The sequence below is a fragment of the Panulirus ornatus genome, chromosome 26 (assembly GCF_036320965.1).
Source record: "Panulirus ornatus isolate Po-2019 chromosome 26, ASM3632096v1, whole genome shotgun sequence".
In the NCBI taxonomy this organism is placed as follows: Eukaryota; Metazoa; Arthropoda; class Malacostraca; order Decapoda; family Palinuridae; genus Panulirus; species Panulirus ornatus.
The window spans coordinates 206080-228974 of NC_092249.1; the positions used below are offsets into that span (position 1 = coordinate 206080).

At 41.3% G+C, this 22895-nt stretch overlaps 1 protein-coding gene across 8 annotated transcripts in view; it reads right to left on the bottom strand.

Annotated features, from left to right (window-relative positions):
- Fatp1 (Fatty acid transport protein 1) overlaps positions 1 to 22895 on the bottom strand; it is a 186391-nt gene that overhangs the window by 108314 nt on the left and 55182 nt on the right. For all 8 annotated transcript variants that reach the window (XM_071677795.1, XM_071677794.1, XM_071677792.1 and 5 more), the window contains 2 exons: positions 11933 to 12019; positions 8044 to 8191 (listed from right to left, as the gene is read on the bottom strand). In XM_071677795.1, the coding sequence (XP_071533896.1) occupies positions 8044 to 8191; positions 11933 to 12019 (235 nt within the window). The remainder of the gene's footprint in view (positions 1 to 8043; positions 8192 to 11932; positions 12020 to 22895) is intronic.

The window sequence follows — 22895 nt, forward strand, 5'->3', positions numbered from 1 at the left end:
CTTAGAAAAGCAAATGGATTTGTATGTAGCATTTATGGATCTGGAGAAGGCATATGATAGAGTTGATAGAGATGCTCTGTGGAAGGTACTAAGAATATATGGTGTGGGAGGCAAGTTGTTAGAAGCAGTGAAAAGTTTTTATCGAGGATGTAAGGCATGTGTACGTGTAGGAAGAGAGGAAAGTGATTGGTTCTCAGTGAATGTAGGTTTGCGGCAGGGGTGTGTGATGTCTCCATGGTTGTTTAATTTGTTTATGGATGGGGTTGTTAGGGAGGTGAATGCAAGAGGTTTGGAAAGAGGGGCAAGTATGAAGTCTGTTGGGGATGAGAGAGCTTGGGAAGCGAGTCAGTTGTTGTTCACTGAAGATACAGCGCTGGTGGCTGATTCATGTGAGAAACTGCAGAAGCTGGTGACTGAGTTTGGTAAAGTGTGTGAAAGAAGAAAGTTAAGAGTAAATGTGAATAAGAGCAAGGTTATTAGGTACAGTAGGGTTGAGGGTCAAGTCAATTGGGAGGTGAGTTTGAATGGAGAAAAACTGGAGGAAGTAAAGTGTTTTAGATATCTGGGAGTGGATCTAGCAGCGGATGGAACCATGGAAGCGGAAGTGGATCATAGGATGGGGGAGGGGGCGAAAATTCTGGGAGCTTTGAAGAATGTGTGGAAGTCGAGAACATTATCTCGGAAAGCAAAAATGAGTATGTTTGAAGGAATAGTGGTTCCAACAATGTTGTATGGTTGCGAGGCGTGGGCTATGGATAGAGTTGTGCGCAGGAGGATGGATGTGCTGGAAATGAGATGTTTGAGGACAATGTGTGGTGTGAGGTGGTTTGATCGAGTAAGTAACGTAAGGGTAAGAGAGATGTGTGGAAATAAAAAGAGCGTGGTTGAGAGAGCAGAAGAGGGTGTTTTGAAATGGTTTGGGCACATGGAGAGAATGAGTGAGGAAAGATTGACCAAGAGGATATATGTGTCGGAGGTGGAGGGAACAAGGAGAAGAGGGAGACCAAATTGGAGGTGGAAAGATGGAGTGAAAAAGATTTTGTGTGATCGGGGCCTGAACATGCAGGAGGGTGAAAGGAGGGCAAGGAATAGAGTGAATTGGAGCGATGTGGTATACCGGGGTTGACGTGCTGTCAGTGGATTGAATCAAGGCATGTGAAGCGTCTGGGGTAAACCATGGAAAGCTGTGTAGGTATGTATATTTGCTTGTGTGGACGTATGTATATACATGTGTATGGGGGTGGGTTGGGCCATTTCTTTCGTCTGTTTCCTTGCGCTACCTCGCAAACGCTGGAGACAGTGGCAAAAAAAAAAAAAAAAAAATAGAGTGAATTGGAGCGATGTGGTATACCGGGGTTGACGTGCTGTCAGTGGATTGAATCAAGGCATGTGAAGCGTCTGGGGTAAACCATGGAAATCTGTGTAGGTATGTATATTTGCGTGTGTGGACGTATGTATATACATGTGTATGGGGGTGGGTTGGGCCATTTCTTTCGTCTGTTTCCTTGCACTACCTCGCAAACGCGGGAGACAGCGACAAAGCAAAAAAAAAAAAAAAAAAAAAAATATATATATATGCAGTGTTGTGGATGAGAGAGCTTGGGAAGTGAGTCAGTTGTTGTTCGCTGATGATACAACACTGGTGGCTGATTCATGTGAGAAACTGCAGAAGCAGGTGACTGAGTTTGGTAAAGTGTGTGAAAGAAGAAAGCTGAGAGTAAATGTGAATAAGAGCAAGGTTATTAAGTACAGTATGGTTGAGGGACAAGTCAATTGGGAGGTAAGTTTGAATGGAGAAAAACTGAAGGAAGTGACGTGTTTTAGATATCTGGGAGTGGATTTGGCAGCGGATGGATCCATGGAAGCGGAAGTGAATCATAGGGTGGGGGAGGGGACGAAAGTTCTGGGAGCGTTGAAGAATGTGTGGAAGTCGAGAACATTATCTCGGAAAGCAAAAATGGGTATGTTTGAAGGACTGGTGGTTCCAACAATATTATAAGGTTGCGAGGCATGGGCTATGGATAGAGTTGAGCGGATGAGGATGGATGTGCTGGAAATGAGATGTTTGAGGACAATATGTGGTGTGAGGTGGTTTGATCAAGTAAGTAATAATAGGGTAAGAGAGATGTGTGGTAATAAAAAAGAGTGTGGTTGGGAGAGCAGAAGAGGGTGTTTTGAAATGGTTTGGTCACATGGAGAGAATGAGTGAGGAAAGATTGACCAAGAGGATATATGTGTCAGAGGTGGAGGGAACGAGAAGTGGGAAACCAAATTGGAGGTGGAAAGATGGAGTGAAAAAGATTTTGAGTGATCGGGGCCTGAACATGCAGGAGGGTGAAAGGCGTGCAAGGAATAGAGTGAATTGGAACGATGTGGTAATATATATAATATATATAAATAATATATATATATATATATATATATATCCCCGGGGATAGGGGAGAAAGAATACTTCCCACATATTCCCTCCGTGTCGTTAAAGGCAACTAAAAGGGAGGGAGCGAGGGGCTGAAAATCCTCCCCTCTCATTTTTTTTTAGTTTTCCAAAAGAAGGAATGGAGGGGGGCCGGGTGGGGATGTTCCCTCAGAGGCCTAGCCCTCTGTTCTTAACACTACCTCGCCAACATGGGAAATGGCGAATAGTATGAAAAAAAATATATATATATGTTGATAACCAAAAGTAGAAATGGTTATAGAAAAATACTAATTAATGTGCATCTCTATGTCCTTACTGAAACATATCTTTTTACAATTTATTCAACAGTTTAGAAACCTCAGAGGGAGGAATGCTTCAGAAAAGGTTAAGAACCTATGTTCTATACCATTCTGTATTGACTTTAGTGCATATGTCTATAAATTGTATAATTTGTGTGTACCCTAATGCATAATTAGACATTTTCTATGATTACTGAATAAAATCTACCAGTTATCATAAAAGTTGTAGTCTGTATACAGGTATATTCTGCTCAAATAATGAAGTCAGGGGTTAGTGAGAGGACAAGAGCAAGGGAAGGAGTAGCAATACTCCTGAAACAGGAGTTGTGGGAGTATGTGATAGAATGTAAGAAAGTAAATTCTCGATTAATATGGGTAAAATTGAAAGTTGATGGAGAGAGGTGGGTGATTATTGGTGCATATGCACCTGGGCATGAGAAGAAGAAAGATCATGAGAGGCAAGTGTTTTGGGAGCAGCTAAATGAGTGTGTTAGCGGTTTTGATGCACGAGACCGGGTTATAGTGATGGGTGATTTGAATGCAAAGGTGAGTAATGTGGCAGTTGAGGGAATAATTGGTATGCATGGGGTGTTCAGTGTTGTAAATGGAAATGGTGAAGAGCTTGTAGATTTATGTGCTGAAAAAGGACTGATGATTGGGAATACCTGGTTTAAAAAGCGAGATATACATAAGTATACTTATGTAAGTAGGAGAGATGGCCAGAGAGCATTATTGGATTACGTGTTAATTGACAGGCGTGCGAAAGAGAGACTTTTGGATGTCAATGTGCTGAGAGGTGCAACTGGAGGGATGTCTGATCATTATCTTGTGGAGGCTAAGGTGAAGATTAGTATGGGTTTTCAGAAAAGAAGAGTGAATGTTGGGGTGAAGAAGGTGGTGAGAGTAAGTGAGCTTGGGAAGGAGACCGGTGTGAAGAAGTATCAGGAGAGACTGTGTACAGAATGGAAAAAGGTGAGAACAATGGAAGTAAGGGGAGTGGGGGAGGAATGGGATGTATTTAGGGAATCAGTGATGGATTGCGCAAAAGATGCTTGTGGCATGAGAAGAGTGGGAGGTGGGCTGTTTAGAAAGGGTAGTGAGTGGTGGGATGAAGAAGTAAGAGTATTAGTGAAAGAGAAGAGAGAGGCATTTGGACGATTTTTGCAGGGAAAAAATGCAATTGAGTGGGAGAAGTATAAAAGAAAGAGACAGGAGGTCAAGAGAAAGGTGCAAGAGGTGAAAAAAAGGGCAAATGAGAGTTGGGGTGAGAGACTATCAGTAAATTTTAGGGAGAATAAAAAGATGTTCTGGAAGGAGGTAAATAGGGTGCGTAAGACAAGGGAGCAAATGGGAACTTCAGTGAAGGGCGTAAATGGGGAGGTGATAACAAGTAGTGGTGATGTGAGAAGGAGATGGAATGAGTATTTTGAAGGTTTGTTGAATGTGTCTGATGACAGAGTGGCAGATATAGGGTGTTTGGGTCGAGGTGGTGTGCAAAGTGAGAGGGTTAGGGAAAATGATTTGGTAAACAGAGAAGAGGTAGTAAAAGCTTTGCGGAAGATGAAAGCCGGCAAGGCAGCAGGTTTGGATGGTATTGCAGTGGAATTTATTAAAAAAGGGGGTGACTGTATTGTTGACTGGTTGGTAAGGTTATTTAATGTATGTATGACTCATGGTGAGGTGCCTGAGGATTGGCGGAATGCGTGCATAGTGCCATTGTACAAAGGCAAAGGGGATAAGAGTGAGTGCTCAAATTACAGAGGTATAAGTTTGTTGAGTATTCCTGGTAAATTATATGGGAGGGTATTGATTGAGAGGGTGAAGGCATGTACAGAGCATCAGATTGGGGAAGAGCAGTGTGGTTTCAGAAGTGGTAGAGGATGTGTGGATCAGGTGTTTGCTTTGAAGAATGTATGTGAGAAATACTTAGAAAAGCAAATGGATTTGTATGTAGCATTTATGGATCTGGAGAAGGCATATGATAGAGTTGATAGAGATGCTCTGTGGAAGGTATTAAGAATATATGGTGTGGGAGGCAAGTTGTTAGAAGCAGTGAAAAGTTTTTATCGAGGATGTAAGGCATGTGTACGTGTAGGAAGAGAGGAAAGTGATTGGTTCTCAGTGAATGTAGGTTTGCGGCAGGGGTGTGTGATGTCTCCATGGTTGTTTAATTTGTTTATGGATGGGGTTGTTAGGGAGGTAAATGCAAGAGTCTTGGAAAGAGGGGCAAGTATGAAGTCTGTTGGGGATGAGAGAGCTTGGGAAGTGAGTCAGTTGTTGTTCGCTGATGATACAGCGCTGGTGGCGGATTCATGTGAGAAACTGCAGAAGCTGGTGACGGAGTTTGGTAAAGTGTGTGGAAGAAGAAAGTTAAGAGTAAATGTGAATAAGAGCAAGGTTATTAGGTACAGTAGGGTTGAGGGTCAAGTCAATTGGGAGGTGAGTTTGAATGGTGAAAAACTGGAGGAAGTGAAGTGTTTTAGATATCTGGGAGTGGATCTGTCAGCGGATGGAACCATGGAAGCGGAAGTGGATCATAGGGTGGGGGAGGGGGCGAAAATTTTGGGAGCCTTGAAAAATGTGTGGAAGTCGAGAACATTATCCCGGAAAGCAAAAATGGGTATGTTTGAAGGAATAGTAGTTCCAACAATGTTGTATGGTTGCGAGGCGTGGGCTATGGATAGAGTTGTGCGCAGGAGGATGGATGTGCTGGAAATGAGATGTTTGAGGACAATGTGTGGTGTGAGGTGGTTTGATCGAGTAAGTAACGTAAGGGTAAGAGAGATGTGTGGAAATAAAAAGAGCGTGGTTGAGAGAGCAGAAGAGGGTGTTTTAAAATGGTTTGGGCACATGGAGAGAATGAGTGAGGAAAGATTGACCAAGAGGATATATGTGTCGGAGGTGGAGGGAACGAGGAGAAGAGGGAGACCAAATTGGAGGTGGAAAGATGGAGTGAAAAAGATTTTGTGTGATCGGGGCCTGAACATGCAGGAGGGTGAAAGGAGGGCAAGGAATAGAGTGAATTGGAGCGATGTGGTATACAGGGGTTGACGTGCTGTCAGTGGATTGAATCAAGGCATGTGAAGCGTCCGGGGTAAACCATGGAAAGCTGTGTAGGTATGTATATTTGTGTGTGTGGACGTGTGTATGTACATGTGTATGGGGGGGGTTGGGCCATTTCTTTCGTCTGTTTCCTTGCGCTACCTCGCAAACACGGGAGACAGCGACAAAGTATAAAAAAAAAAAAAAAAAAAAAAAATTATATTTTGATTATTGCATAGGGAATCATACAACAAAAGCCATCTTATATGTTTACATCAAACAATACCTAAACATGGGAGGACTTTTACAAGCACCTACTATATCTGCCTTGCAACTGGTACTTCTTTTCTTTTTCTTTCATACTATTCGCCATTTCCCGCGATAGCGAGGTAGCATTAAGAACAGAGGAATGGGCCTTTGAGGGAATATCCTCACCTGACCCCCTTCTCTGTTCCTTGTTTTGGAAGAAAAAAAAAAAAAAAAAAAAAAAAAAAAAAAAAAGAGGGGAGGATTTCCAGCCCCCCGCTCATGTCAAAGCTCTTTAGCAAATCATAAATTCAAATATCAAGTCTAATCCTTAGGCAGGCTATCATATGCAATACTGTTCTACAAAATGAGCCTGGCTCTCCCCAAAATCTATACCCTGAGGAGGAGAATCACAATTCAATCTATTTTTATGGCTGGCTATTTCTGAAATTTTACATTGAAAAGCTTATCAAATAAAGCACTAAACGTAGACTTTCTCCTGTAATAGCATCAAAACAAACTCGACTGAGTATAGTCACTAATGAGAGTGAAATAGCATCAACACAGGATGGAGCAAATCTTCACACAGTTGCTGTGAATTATGGCTCAATGGTGCAAGGTTCTATCATATGCCTTCTGAATAATGGTACTAGTAAAAATACATTACTGTTTGTCAGATGGCCATAATACCTCTCCAATGATTATGAATACAATTTCTAACACTCAATTCATCTACAAATAAATAAACATTTCAGCATTCACTTGCATTAGATAATTCCATGCATAGCCAACCAGTAAGGCTTTATACCATGCAACAGCTTACTACAATCCAGATAGGCACAAATTAAGTGCTACCTAAAGATGTAGTAGCTCCTTTAGTATTACAGACTTGCAAATAAATACATGCACAAAAATAAAATGCAATGGAAATTTCATTTCAGCAACAAACCCTCCCACTGAACATTCTTAAACAGCCAGTATTTCAAATTATGAATTCTGAACATGTCATTATTTCTCTATGAAGATATGAGCCATCTGTATCCTATCCAACTTTATCATTTCACACAGGATTACCTGAGATCACAGTGTTTGAAATACAGGTTCAGCCTACACAGCTCACAAATTACACTAAGATCTACTTTCAGTCATGACTGTCAAGATGCCTTGAATCAATCTAAACTAAAAGACCCTTAGTGACTTGGCTAAGATTTTTGAATTCCCCATAAAACTGGTTTAATTCAGATAGGCATCCCTCGGAAGAGGCTAATTGCTTGTAACAACCACATTGCATTCTCAACGAATGTACTTGGGCACCAGCTACCTCTCTACTCATCAGAGGGCTGCCACACTTCTAGTTCAGCACTGACATTTTGTTCCATATGTTTACCGTAACTGATATCCACACCAGCTAAAGAATTTAGGGATGGTTCAGACTTAGTCATAGTTAGTGGGCTACCTTAGAGATTGCTTAGCATCAATATGTATCTTTTACTTAAAAGTAAACAATTTAGGCAACCTAATATCTATGTCAATTAAGCAAGACAAGGCCCATGCTTGACTCTCTGTGCATTTAAGATAAAGCACTCCACTTCTTCATGAAAGCCTGGAGAAAAGACTCTCTGTGCATTTATGATAAAGCACTCCACTTCTTCATGAAAGCCTGGAGAAAAGCAATCTCCTTCTCCTTACCAATGAGAGAGGGCTTGAGGGTAACAAATGTAATCTACTAATGAATTTTGGCACCATCAAAACCTTTTACATTCAATATCAATTACCAACAACTGAAACGTGAATATTAATGATGTAAAGCCACTGTACTTGGATATGTGGGAACTCTTCTGAGTAATGTTACGTCCAACTGAAACATGAACTGGAATTGAGAGGAGTAGTTCCTTTAGTTTATTGTCAAGCTTAAAAAAATCCAACTTCCTAATCAGTTAGCTTTACATATACATGTTTCAACTGGAATGTAGCATAATGCCACCAGTACAATCCACTTTAATGACTTTTAAAATCTTATCAGTCCTTATCAATTCTTACCTAGAATGTTTAATAACTGCAGCTTTCGGCATACCAGTAGTGCCTGAGGTGTATATGTAAACCATGTTATCACTAAAGTTGACATTATGAACCTGAGGGGGAGAAGTTGACACCACAGAACACAGACCAACATCCAAGTTCACAGCATCTGAAAAATCATCACAATTATTTTCGGCTATCCTTTTACCAGTACATTCCTTTCAAAAACAAATGAAGCAAAAGTTGTCACTCATGACAACAGCTGTAACCTTAATATCAGTTCCGGTTTGTATACAAAAGACGCTTCCACAGCTAATACGATTATTAGCAGTTAGGTTTGTGACATATGTTTGACAAAGTGTCCTAGATGGTGGTATCTCTTCCTTACATTACCACAATTCCCAATTAGGTTGGTTCCCCTATTTTTGTAAACCCTCTGGTACTTATCTAATAATTTCCTATACCCCCTGCAAAATGTAAACAAAAAGAAGTGTCTGAATCTTCAAGTTTAATCATCCTTCAGGAAATGTGAGTAGGACTTAAATCACACAACCCTCTAATATCTGTCTGCATCCACTGATTATCTTTACATTATATTATTATTATTATTTTGCTTTGTCGCTGTCTCCCACGTTTGCGAGGTAGCGCAAGGAAACAGACGAAAGAAATGGCCAAACCCACTCCCAAACACAATGTACACACACACACGTCCACACATGCAAATATACATACCTATACATCTCAATGTACACATATATATAAACACACAGACACATACATATATACCCATGCACACAATTCACAATGTCTGCCTTTATTCATTCCCATCGCCACCTCGCCACACATTATAATGAAAGTTAATTTCATATTGGAAGTTAATTTCTGATGCGGTCAGCTAAGTATGATGTGAATTACATACATCGTTTATGACCTGTCTGCAACCACTAATTAAGTTCACACTGAAGTGAATGCTGAGGATGATTTATCTATCTATCTATCTATCTATCTATCTATCTATCTATCTATCACTAATGCCCATTCCCTGTGGAAACTCCCTCTCGGGGATGGCCAGGGCAAAAGTTTCCATAACTGGTGAACTCCTGAGCCACTTCTTAGCATTTAGCTTCTCACTCTTAACATGCCACTGGCAGAATGCAATTCTACTGCAGCATTTACAGAGGCATCTAACTTATGTTCCTACCGACTACTTCTTCCTACTGTGTCTATCTAAAATTCCTTTATTATGTTCCAAACTACTACTACTACTACTACTACTACCTAATGCTCCTGTCTATTGCTTCTAGCAACAACAACCAAATGTTACTACCTAATGCTCCTGCCTAATGTTCCAACCTATTACTTCTATCACTCCCACAAATTTGTCAAAAGGCAGGGTAGGCACAGTGTTCAATGCAGGAAAACAGAGACTTATGAAGAAAGGGTTGTGTGAGTTTAGTGTTGTCAAGTGTTACGTGGGACAAGAAGAGATTGCAAGCCTGTGGACCGAATGCAAGTAGTCCACACGTCAGTGAGGCAGAAAGAAAAGACCAGTCATCTGGGTCAAGGGAATGCAACCTGACAACCAATAAAGTGCTCACTCACTACACAGCTGTCACTAACCCTCCCAATATGCAGGCAGATAGTACCGCTGTAATACTTCCCTGTTCAGTGGTGTCCTACCAACTAGTACCTACCTGTGGATGATGTGGATCACGTATACCCTTTACAATTTTTCATTCACTATTTCACATACAGCAAAGTAGCACCAGAAACAGATGCATATATCTGCTGAAATGCATGAGCAGTGCCAATGTATAAAGACAAGGAACCATAGGCAAGTGTTCAAACTAAAGAGGTATGAGTTTGTTAGAGTGTACCTGGTAAGTTGTATGGGAGAATGCTGACTGAATGGGTGACAGAAGGTATGAACACAGCATCAGACTGGGGAGAAACAATGTGGTTTCAGGATGGATAGAAGATGTGTGGATCAGGTGTTTGCTTTAAAGAATGTGTCTTAGAGAAATGGAAGGACAGTATGTGGCATCTTTTGTTTGGAGAAAGCTTATGATATGGTCGACAGAGATTCCTCATGAAAGGTAAAGGTGGGTCTTTCTTTTCTACTTGACATACTTATTGCTTCATTAAGGGAAACCAACATCTTCAATACAAAAAATATACACACAATGTTTCCTCTCCATCTGAATACAAATAATTATTTTGGTGAATCCAAAATATCCCATCCTAATAAATCCTTTCACTGCATCCAACCAACTCTTCTATTCAAAAAATATACACATAATGTTTCCTCTGCATCTGAATCCAAATAATTATTTTGGTGAATCCAAAATATCCCTAGTCCTAATAAATCCTTTCACTGAATCCAACCAACTCTTCTATGGTCTAAATCTCCCTCACATACCTTCAACCTCTCATCTGCCACACATCTTACTTGGCCATTTCATCACAGAAGACTGTCATCAAAGCACTTTCTTATCAATTACTCTTTCCATACAGATAACAGTCCCTCAAGGAATTATTTAGGGTAAAATAAAGAATCAAGCTTTTAAACTCATAAAACATGGAGCAGAAACTATGACACACTACTGATGATAATAAGTTTACTGTTTTATTCATTACTCAAAGATAATAAGCATTATAAAATTCCTTTTAACATTACACTGTCTCCATAGTTGGGTGATATACTCCAAAATAAAAAGGGTTTGTGTATACAAGGTTTTTAACATGAAAGAATGACCAGCTCACACCCCAGCCACCCTGGGTCTCAAGTGTTATGAATAATGAACACTACCCCTGCATTACAAAGACTCTTTTCCTTGTACAAAGTAACATGTTATGACAATTTGCTCATCATATCTCATCATATCAGTTGTTGTTCGCTGATGATACAGCGCTGGTGGCTGATTCATATGAGAAACTGCAGAAGCTGGTGACTGAGTTTGGTAAAGTGTGTGAAAGAAGAAAGTTAAGAGTAAATGTGAATAAGAGCAAGGTTATTGGGTACAGTAGGGTTGAGGGTCAAGTCAATTGGGAGGTAAGTTTGAATGGAGCAAAACTGGAGGAAGTAAAGTGTTTTAGATATCTGGGAGTGGATCTGGCAGCGGATGGAACCATGGAAGCGGAAGTGGATCATAGGGTGGGGGAGGGGGCGAAAATCCTGGGAGCCTTGAAGAATGTGTGGAAGTCAAGAACATTATCTCGGAAAGCAAAAATGGGTATGTTTGAAGGAATAGTGGTTCCAATAATGTTGTATGGTTGCGAGGCGTGGGCTATGGATAGAGTTGTGCGCAGGAGGATGGATGTGCTGGAAATGAGATGTTTGAGGACAATGTGTGGTGTGAGGTGGTTTGATCGAGTAAGTAACGTAAGGGTAAGAGAGATGTGTGGAAATAAAAAGAGCGTGGCTGAGAGAGCAGAAGAGGGTGTTTTGAAATGGTTCGGGCACATGGAGAGAATGAGTGAGGAAAGATTGACCAAGAGGATATATGTGTCGGAGGTGGAGGGAACGAGGAGAAGTGGGAGACCAAATTGGAGGTGGAAAGATGGAGTGAAAAAGATTTTGTGTGATCGGGGCCTGAACATGCAGGAGGGTGAAAGGAGGGCAAGGAATAGAGTGAATTGGATCGATGTGGTATACCGGGGTAGACGTGCTGTCAGTGGATTGAATCAGGGCATGTGAAGCGTCTGGGGTAAACCATGGAAAGCTGTGTAGGTATGTATATTTGCGTGTGTGGACGTATGTATATACATGTGTATGGGGGTGGGTTGGGCCATTTCTTTATGATAATCTTTATGATAATCAATACACATTTTAACATATTCAATGGTTTGTAGAAATAAAAGTACACTAATTAGTGCTAGTTTAATAACCACCCTGATTAAACACACTTACCTTTGATACAAAATTCTGCTTCACCACCACCAGATATGTACAAAGGCAGGAGGGAAATATCTTCAGAGTCTCGTATATCAGAGATGGCTGCAAAAGTGATAAAACAACACATTTCTTATTCAACAAGAACATTTATAAAATTCATTACACAATCAATTGCAAATCTAAAGAGTTTAATAAATCTTAACCATACATTTCTTAATAAATAACCAGAAGTTAAATATTTTTTTTTTCTTTTTTTTGACGCTGTCTCCCGCGCTTGCGAGGTAGCGCAAGGAAACAGACGAAAGAAATGGCCCAACCCACCCCCATACACATGTATATACATACGTCCACATACGCAAATATACATACCTACACAGCTTTCCATGGTTTACCCCAGACGCTTCAAATGCCTTGATTCAATCCACTGACAGCACGTCAACCCCGGTATACCACATCGCTCCAATTCACTCTATTCCTTGCCCTCCTTTCACCCTCCTGCATGTTCAGGCCCCGATCACACAAAATCTTTTTCACTCCATCTTTCCACCTCCAATTTGGTCTCCCTCTTCTCCTCGTTCCCTCCACCTCCGACACATATATCCTCTTGGTCAATCTTTCCTCACTCATTCTCTCCATGTGACCAAACCATTTCAAAACACCCTCTTCTGCTCTCTCAACCATGCTCTTTTTATTTCCACACATCTCTCTTACCCTTACGTTACTTACTCGATCAAACCACCTCACACCACACATTGTCCTCAAACATCTCATTTCCAGCACATCCATCCTCCTGCGCACAACTCTATCCATAGTCCACGCCTCGCAACCATACAACATTGTTGGAACCACTATTCCTTCAAACATATCCATTTTTGCTTTCCGAGATAATGTTCTCTACTTCCACACATTCTTCAAGGCTCCCAGAATTTTCGCCCCCTCCCCCACCCTATGATCCACTTACGCTTCCATGTTTCCATCCGCTGCCAGATCCACTCCCAGATATCTAAAACACTTCACTTCCTCCAGTTTTTCTCCATTCAAACTCACCTCCCAATTGACTTGACCCTCAACCCTACTGTACCTAATAACCTTGCTCTTATTCACATTTACTCTTAACTTTCTTCTTTCACACACTTTACCAAACTCAGTCACCAGCTTCTGCAGTTATATACATTAATATATACATTAATAAAATAATTATCAAAGGACACTGGAAGTGCAATTCTTGGTAAATATCTATGCCAGAAGAGGGAAGTCATTTTCTTCTCTTACTAAATACAGTTTTATTGATCTCTCCACACATTCCTAAAGCCCTTATTATTGTTCCATGTGTTTTTTCTATTCCTCTAAAATAATCACATTCATTTATCAAATCTCCTTACATTATACATGACACTTGGGGAAATGTTTGCCAAAAAGACCATTGCTCAATTGCACCTGATGCTACCTAAGGTGGGTGAAGACAATGGAGAAAATTTTCTTTCTTTTTTATCAAACTCATCTACATTTACATAAGAGTTCCCAGAGACAAAACAACAAAGAATTCCTGGTTCTTCCTTTACTAAAGTCAGTCATATGTAACCAATAAATCTGATGAAAACTCACACGACTTAAGTAGCCCTATCTGTTTATTCACAAGAAAGCAAACTTTTAGGATAGCTCATTTGTGAGGTAGTTACAAGAACAGACATAGATTATGTCAACAATTTTCATTTCACTCCCAATCTATCAGGATGGATTAGATACAAACTGCCTCTTAATATTACTCACTATCTATGTCTCTGATGCCCATTCCCTCAAAGAACTCCCTCAAAGGGGGTGGCCATGGGAAGTCTCTCCATAGCTGGTGAACTCCAGTTCTGCTTTTTAGCCTTTTAATGCCTCATCCTTAACAGGAAGAGGGCAATTCCAGAGCAGTGTTTCCACAGGCTCTTATCTAATGTCTGTACCAACTACTAATGTTCCAACCTACTACTTCTACCAAATGCTCCAGCCGAATGTTCCTACATACTATTTTATGTTTCTATCAAATGCTCCTGCCTAATGCCTACTACTTCTATCTATTGCTCCAATCATGTTACCAAAAGGAAAGGCTAACACACTGCAATCAAGACAAAAAACCTAGAGTTATGAAGAATGAGTTGTGTGAGTTGGGTGTTGTCAAGTATGTTTATGGACAGAATGCCAGTGGTCTACATGTGGGTGAAAGAAAAAGAAATGACAGCTACCTGGGTCTGAGGAGCACAACTTGATAATCACTGAAGTGCTCATTAACTATGCAGCCATCATTAACCCTCCTGATACCCTGGTGGGTAATACCAGGAATATACTTCCCTGGTTGGCAGCTGATGTGACAAAGATGAAAAGAAAGGAGAGATTAGTAGTATGTTTAAGGAAAGAAACCTGGATGTTCCAGCTCTGAATGAAACGAAGCTCAAGGGAAAAAGGGAAGAATGGTATGGAAAGTTCTTCATAGTAAAGTTAGGGGTCGATCAGAGGACAAGAACTATGGAAGAAGTAGCACTACTCCTAAAGTAGGAATTGTGGAAGCATGTGACACTGTAAGAAAGTAATTTCTTGATTGATGTGGGTAAAACTGAAAGTGGGTGGAGAGAGATGGGTGATCCTTTGTGCTTATGCACCTGGTCACAAGATCTTCACAAAAGATCATGAGAGGCAAGTGTTTTGAGAGCAGCTAGGTGCATCAGCAGTTTTGGTACACGGGACTGGGTATTAGTGATGGGTGATTTAAATGCGAAGGTAAGTAATGTGGCAGTTGAGGGTATAATTGGTGCACATGGAGTATCCAGTGTTGTGAATGAAAATGGTGAAGAGCTTTTGGGTTTATGTGGTGATAAAAGACTGGTGATTGGAAAAACCTGGTTTAAAAAGAGAGAGATATACATAAGTATATGTATGTGAGTACTCACTCTTATCCCCTTTGCCTTTGTACAATGGCACTATGCACGCATTCCGCCAATCCTCAGGCACCTCACCATGAGTCATACATACATTAAATAACCTTACCAACCAGTCAACAATACAGTCACCCCCTTTTTTAATAAATTCCACTGCAATACCATCCAAACCTGCTGCCTTGCCGGCTTTCATCTTCCACAAAGCTTTCACTACCTCTTCTCTGTTTACCAAATCATTTTCCCTAACCCTCTCACTTTGCACACCACCTCGACCAAAACACCCTATATCTGCCACTCTATCATCAAACACATTCAACAAACCTTCAAAATACTCACTCCATCTCCTTCTCACATCTGCGCCCTTCACTGAAGTTCCCATTTGCTCCCTTGTCTTACGCACTTTATTTACCTCCTTCCAGAACATCTTTTTATTCTCCCTAAAATTTAATGATACTCTCTCACCCCAACTCTCATTTGCCCTTTTTTTCACCTCTTGCACCTTTCTCATGACCTCCTGTCTCTTTCTTTTATACATCTCCCACTCAATTGCATTTTTTCCCTGCAAAAATCGTCCAAATGCCTCTCTCTTCTTTCACTAATACTCTTACTTCTTCATCCCACCACTCACTACCCTTTCTAATCAACCCACCTCCCACTCAAATTACAGAGGTATAAGTTTGTTGAGTATTCCTGGTAAATTATTTTTATTTATATTTATTATACTTTGTCGCTGTCTCCCGCGTTTGCGAGGTAGCGCAAGGAAACAGACGAAAGAAATGGCCCAACCCACCCCCATACACATGTATATACATACGTCCACATACGCAAATATACATACCTACACAGCTTTCCATGGTTTACCCCAGATGCTTCACATGCCTTGATTCAATCCACTGACAGCACATCAACCCCGGTATACCACATCGCTCCAATTCACTCTATTCCTTGCCCTCCTTTCACCCTCCTGCATGTTCAGGCCCCGATCACACAAAATCTTTTTCACTCCATCTTTCCACCTCCAATTTGGTCTCCCTCTTCTCCTTGTTCCCTCCACCTCCGACACATATATCCTCTTGGTCAATCTTTCCTCACTCATCCTCTCCATCTGCCCAAACCACTTCAAAACACCCTCCTCTGCTCTCTCAACCACGCTCTTTTTATTTCCACACATCTCTCTTACCCTTACGTTACTCACTCGATCAAACCACCTCACACCACACATTGTCCTCAAACATCTCATTTCCAGCACATCCATCCTCCTGCGCACAACTCTATCCATAGCCCACGCCTCGCAACCATACAACATTGTTGGAACCACTATTCCTTCAAACATACCCATTTTTGCTTTCCGAGATAATGTTCTCGACTTCCACACATTCTTCAAGGCTCCCAGAATTTTCGCCCCCTCCCCCACCCTATGATCCACTTACGCTTCCATGGTTCCATCCGCTGCCAGATCCACTCCCAGATATCTAAAACACTTCACTTCCTCCAGTTTTTCTCCATTCAAACTCACCTCCCAATTGACTTGACCCTCAACCCTACTTAGAAAAGCAAATGGATTTGTATGTAGCATTTATGGATCTGGAGAAGGCATATGATAGAGTTGATAGAGATGCTCTGTGGAAGGCATTAAGAATATATGGTGTGGGAGGAAAGTTGTTAGAAGCAGTGAAAAGTTTTTATCGAGGATGTAAGGCATGTGTACGTGTAGGAAGAGAGGAAAGTGATTGGTTCTCAGTGAATGTAGGTTTGCGGCAGGGGTGTGTGATGTCTCCATGGTTGTTTAATTTGTTTATGGATGGGGTTGTTAGGGAGGTAAATGCAAGAGTTTTGGAAAGAGGGGCAAGTATGAAGTCTGTTGGGGATGAGAGAGCTTGGGAAGTGAGTCAGTTGTTGTTCGCTGATGATACAGCGCTGGTGGCTGATTCATGTGAGAAACTGCAGAAGCTGGTGACTGAGTTTGATAAAGTGTGTGAAAGAAGAAAGTTAAGAGTAAATGTGAATAAGAGCAAGGTTATTAGGTACAGTAGGGTTGAGGGTCAAGTAAATTGGGAGGTGAGTTTGAATGGAGAAAAACTGGAGGAAGTGAAGTGTTTTAGATATCTGGGAGTGGATCTGGCAGCGGATGGAACCATGGAAGCGGAAGTGGATCATAGGGTGGGGGAGGGGGCGAAAATTCTGGGGGCCTTGAAGAATGTGTGGAAGTCGAGAACATTATCTCGGAAAGCAAAAATGGGTAAGTTTGAAGGAATAGTGGTTCCAACAATGTTGTATGGTTGCGAGGCGTGGGCTATGGATAGAGTTGTGCGCAGGAGGATGGATGTGCTGGAAATGAGATGTTTGAGGACAATGTGTGGTGTGAGGTGGTTTGATCGAGTGAGTAACGTAAGGGTAAGAGAGATGTGTGGAATAAAAAGAGTGTGGTTGAGAAAGCAAAGAGGGTGTTTTGAAGTGGTTTGGGCACATGGAGAGAATGAGTGAGGAAAGATTGACCAAGAGGATATATGTGTCGGAGGTGGAGGGAACGAGGAGAAGTGGGAGACCAAATTGGAGGTGGAAAGATGGAGTGAAAAAGATTTTGTGTGATCGGGGCCTGAACATGCAGGAGGGTGAAAGGAGGGCAAGGAATAGAGTGAATTGGATCGATGTGGTATACCGGGGTAGACGTGCTGTCAGTGGATTGAATCAGGACATGTGAAGCGTCTGGGGTAAACCATGGAAAGCTGTGTAGTTATGTATATTTGCGTGTGTGGACGTATGTATATACATGTGTATGGGGGTGGGTTGGGCCTTTTCTTTATGATAATCTTTATGATAATCAATACACATTTTAACATATTCAATGGTTTGTAGAAATAAAAGTACACTAATTAGTGCTAGTTTAATAACCACCCTGATTAAACACACTTACCTTTGATACAAAATTCTGCTTCACCACCACCAGATATGTACAAAGGCAGGAGGGAAATATCTTCCGAGTCTCGTATATCATAGATGGCTGCAAAAGTGATAAAACAACACATTTCTTATTCAACAAGAACATTTATAAAATTCATTACACAATCAATTGCAAATCTAAAGAGTTAAATAAATCTTAACCATACATTTCTTAATAAATAACCAGAAGTTAATATTTTTTTTTCTTTTTTTGACGCTGTCTCCCGCGCTTGCGAGGTAGCGCAAGGAAACAGACGAAAGAAATGGCCCAACCCAACCCCCATACACATGTATATACATACGTCCACATACGCAAATATACATACCTACACAGCTTTCCATGGTTTACCCCAGACGCTTCAAATGCCTTGATTCAATCCACTGACAGCACGTCAACCCCGGTATACCACATCGCTCCAATTCACTCTATTCCTTGCCCTCCTTTCACCCTCCTGCATGTTCAGGCCCCGATCACACAAAATCTTTTTCACTCCATCTTTCCACCTCCAATTTGGTCTCCCTCTTCTCCTCGTTCCCTCCACCTCCGACACATATATCCTCTTGGTCAATCTTTCCTCACTCATTCTCTCCATGTGACCAAACCATTTCAAAACACCCTCTTCTGCTCTCTCAACCATGCTCTTTTTATTTCCACACATCTCTCTTACCCTTACGTTACTTACTCGATCAAACCACCTCACACCACACATTGTCCTCAAACATCTCATTTCCAGCACATCCATCCTCCTGCGCACAACTCTATCCATAGTCCACGCCTCGCAACCATACAACATTGTTGGAACCACTATTCCTTCAAACATATCCATTTTTGCTTTCCGAGATAATGTTCTCTACTTCCACACATTCTTCAAGGCTCCCAGAATTTTCGCCCCCTCCCCCACCCTATGATCCACTTACGCTTCCATGTTTCCATCCGCTGCCAGATCCACTCCCAGATATCTAAAACACTTCACTTCCTCCAGTTTTTCTCCATTCAAACTCACCTCCCAATTGACTTGACCCTCAACCCTACTGTACCTAATAACCTTGCTCTTATTCACATTTACTCTTAACTTTCTTCTTTCACACACTTTACCAAACTCAGTCACCAGCTTCTGCAGTTATATACATTAATATATACATTAATAAAATAATTATCAAAGGACACTGGAAGTGCAATTCTTGGTAAATATCTATGCCAGAAGAGGGAAGTCATTTTCTTCTCTTACTAAATACAGTTTTATTGATCTCTCCACACATTCCTAAAGCCCTTATTATTGTTCCATGTGTTTTTTCTATTCCTCTAAAATAATCACATTCATTTATCAAATCTCCTTACATTATACATGACACTTGGGGAAATGTTTGCCAAAAAGACCATTGCTCAATTGCACCTGATGCTACCTAAGGTGGGTGAAGACAATGGAGAAAATTTTCTTTCTTTTTTATCAAACTCATCTACATTTACATAAGAGTTCCCAGAGACAAAACAACAAAGAATTCCTGGTTCTTCCTTTACTAAAGTCAGTCATATGTAACCAATAAATCTGATGAAAACTCACACGACTTAAGTAGCCCTATCTGTTTATTCACAAGAAAGCAAACTTTTAGGATAGCTCATTTGTGAGGTAGTTACAAGAACAGACATAGATTATGTCAACAATTTTCATTTCACTCCCAATCTATCAGGATGGATTAGATACAAACTGCCTCTTAATATTACTCACTATCTATGTCTCTGATGCCCATTCCCTCAAAGAACTCCCTCAAAGGGGGTGGCCATGGGAAGTCTCTCCATAGCTGGTGAACTCCAGTTCTGCTTTTTAGCCTTTTAATGCCTCATCCTTAACAGGAAGAGGGCAATTCCAGAGCAGTGTTTCCACAGGCTCTTATCTAATGTCTGTACCAACTACTAATGTTCCAACCTACTACTTCTACCAAATGCTCCAGCCGAATGTTCCTACATACTATTTTATGTTTCTATCAAATGCTCCTGCCTAATGCCTACTACTTCTATCTATTGCTCCAATCATGTTACCAAAAGGAAAGGCTAACACACTGCAATCAAGACAAAAAACCTAGAGTTATGAAGAATGAGTTGTGTGAGTTGGGTGTTGTCAAGTATGTTTATGGACAGAATGCCAGTGGTCTACATGTGGGTGAAAGAAAAAGAAATGACAGCTACCTGGGTCTGAGGAGCACAACTTGATAATCACTGAAGTGCTCATTAACTATGCAGCCATCATTAACCCTCCTGATACCCTGGTGGGTAATACCAGGAATATACTTCCCTGGTTGGCAGCTGATGTGACAAAGATGAAAAGAAAGGAGAGATTAGTAGTATGTTTAAGGAAAGAAACCTGGATGTTCCAGCTCTGAATGAAACGAAGCTCAAGGGAAAAAGGGAAGAATGGTATGGAAAGTTCTTCATAGTAAAGTTAGGGGTCGATCAGAGGACAAGAACTATGGAAGAAGTAGCACTACTCCTAAAGTAGGAATTGTGGAAGCATGTGACACTGTAAGAAAGTAATTTCTTGATTGATGTGGGTAAAACTGAAAGTGGGTGGAGAGAGATGGGTGATCCTTTGTGCTTATGCACCTGGTCACAAGATCTTCACAAAAGATCATGAGAGGCAAGTGTTTTGAGAGCAGCTAGGTGCATCAGCAGTTTTGGTACACGGGACTGGGTATTAGTGATGGGTGATTTAAATGCGAAGGTAAGTAATGTGGCAGTTGAGGGTATAATTGGTGCACATGGAGTATCCAGTGTTGTGAATGAAAATGGTGAAGAGCTTTTGGGTTTATGTGGTGATAAAAGACTGGTGATTGGAAAAACCTGGTTTAAAAAGAGAGAGATATACATAAGTATATGTATGTGAGTACTCACTCTTATCCCCTTTGCCTTTGTACAATGGCACTATGCACGCATTCCGCCAATCCTCAGGCACCTCACCATGAGTCATACATACATTAAATAACCTTACCAACCAGTCAACAATACAGTCACCCCCTTTTTTAATAAATTCCACTGCAATACCATCCAAACCTGCTGCCTTGCCGGCTTTCATCTTCCACAAAGCTTTCACTACCTCTTCTCTGTTTACCAAATCATTTTCCCTAACCCTCTCACTTTGCACACCACCTCGACCAAAACACCCTATATCTGCCACTCTATCATCAAACACATTCAACAAACCTTCAAAATACTCACTCCATCTCCTTCTCACATCTGCGCCCTTCACTGAAGTTCCCATTTGCTCCCTTGTCTTACGCACTTTATTTACCTCCTTCCAGAACATCTTTTTATTCTCCCTAAAATTTAATGATACTCTCTCACCCCAACTCTCATTTGCCCTTTTTTTCACCTCTTGCACCTTTCTCATGACCTCCTGTCTCTTTCTTTTATACATCTCCCACTCAATTGCATTTTTTCCCTGCAAAAATCGTCCAAATGCCTCTCTCTTCTTTCACTAATACTCTTACTTCTTCATCCCACCACTCACTACCCTTTCTAATCAACCCACCTCCCACTCAAATTACAGAGGTATAAGTTTGTTGAGTATTCCTGGTAAATTATTTTTATTTATATTTATTATACTTTGTCGCTGTCTCCCGCGTTTGCGAGGTAGCGCAAGGAAACAGACGAAAGAAATGGCCCAACCCACCCCCATACACATGTATATACATACGTCCACATACGCAAATATACATACCTACACAGCTTTCCATGGTTTACCCCAGATGCTTCACATGCCTTGATTCAATCCACTGACAGCACATCAACCCCGGTATACCACATCGCTCCAATTCACTCTATTCCTTGCCCTCCTTTCACCCTCCTGCATGTTCAGGCCCCGATCACACAAAATCTTTTTCACTCCATCTTTCCACCTCCAATTTGGTCTCCCTCTTCTCCTTGTTCCCTCCACCTCCGACACATATATCCTCTTGGTCAATCTTTCCTCACTCATCCTCTCCATCTGCCCAAACCACTTCAAAACACCCTCCTCTGCTCTCTCAACCACGCTCTTTTTATTTCCACACATCTCTCTTACCCTTACGTTACTCACTCGATCAAACCACCTCACACCACACATTGTCCTCAAACATCTCATTTCCAGCACATCCATCCTCCTGCGCACAACTCTATCCATAGCCCACGCCTCGCAACCATACAACATTGTTGGAACCACTATTCCTTCAAACATACCCATTTTTGCTTTCCGAGATAATGTTCTCGACTTCCACACATTCTTCAAGGCTCCCAGAATTTTCGCCCCCTCCCCCACCCTATGATCCACTTACGCTTCCATGGTTCCATCCGCTGCCAGATCCACTCCCAGATATCTAAAACACTTCACTTCCTCCAGTTTTTCTCCATTCAAACTCACCTCCCAATTGACTTGACCCTCAACCCTACTTAGAAAAGCAAATGGATTTGTATGTAGCATTTATGGATCTGGAGAAGGCATATGATAGAGTTGATAGAGATGCTCTGTGGAAGGCATTAAGAATATATGGTGTGGGAGGAAAGTTGTTAGAAGCAGTGAAAAGTTTTTATCGAGGATGTAAGGCATGTGTACGTGTAGGAAGAGAGGAAAGTGATTGGTTCTCAGTGAATGTAGGTTTGCGGCAGGGGTGTGTGATGTCTCCATGGTTGTTTAATTTGTTTATGGATGGGGTTGTTAGGGAGGTAAATGCAAGAGTTTTGGAAAGAGGGGCAAGTATGAAGTCTGTTGGGGATGAGAGAGCTTGGGAAGTGAGTCAGTTGTTGTTCGCTGATGATACAGCGCTGGTGGCTGATTCATGTGAGAAACTGCAGAAGCTGGTGACTGAGTTTGATAAAGTGTGTGAAAGAAGAAAGTTAAGAGTAAATGTGAATAAGAGCAAGGTTATTAGGTACAGTAGGGTTGAGGGTCAAGTAAATTGGGAGGTGAGTTTGAATGGAGAAAAACTGGAGGAAGTGAAGTGTTTTAGATATCTGGGAGTGGATCTGGCAGCGGATGGAACCATGGAAGCGGAAGTGGATCATAGGGTGGGGGAGGGGGCGAAAATTCTGGGGGCCTTGAAGAATGTGTGGAAGTCGAGAACATTATCTCGGAAAGCAAAAATGGGTAAGT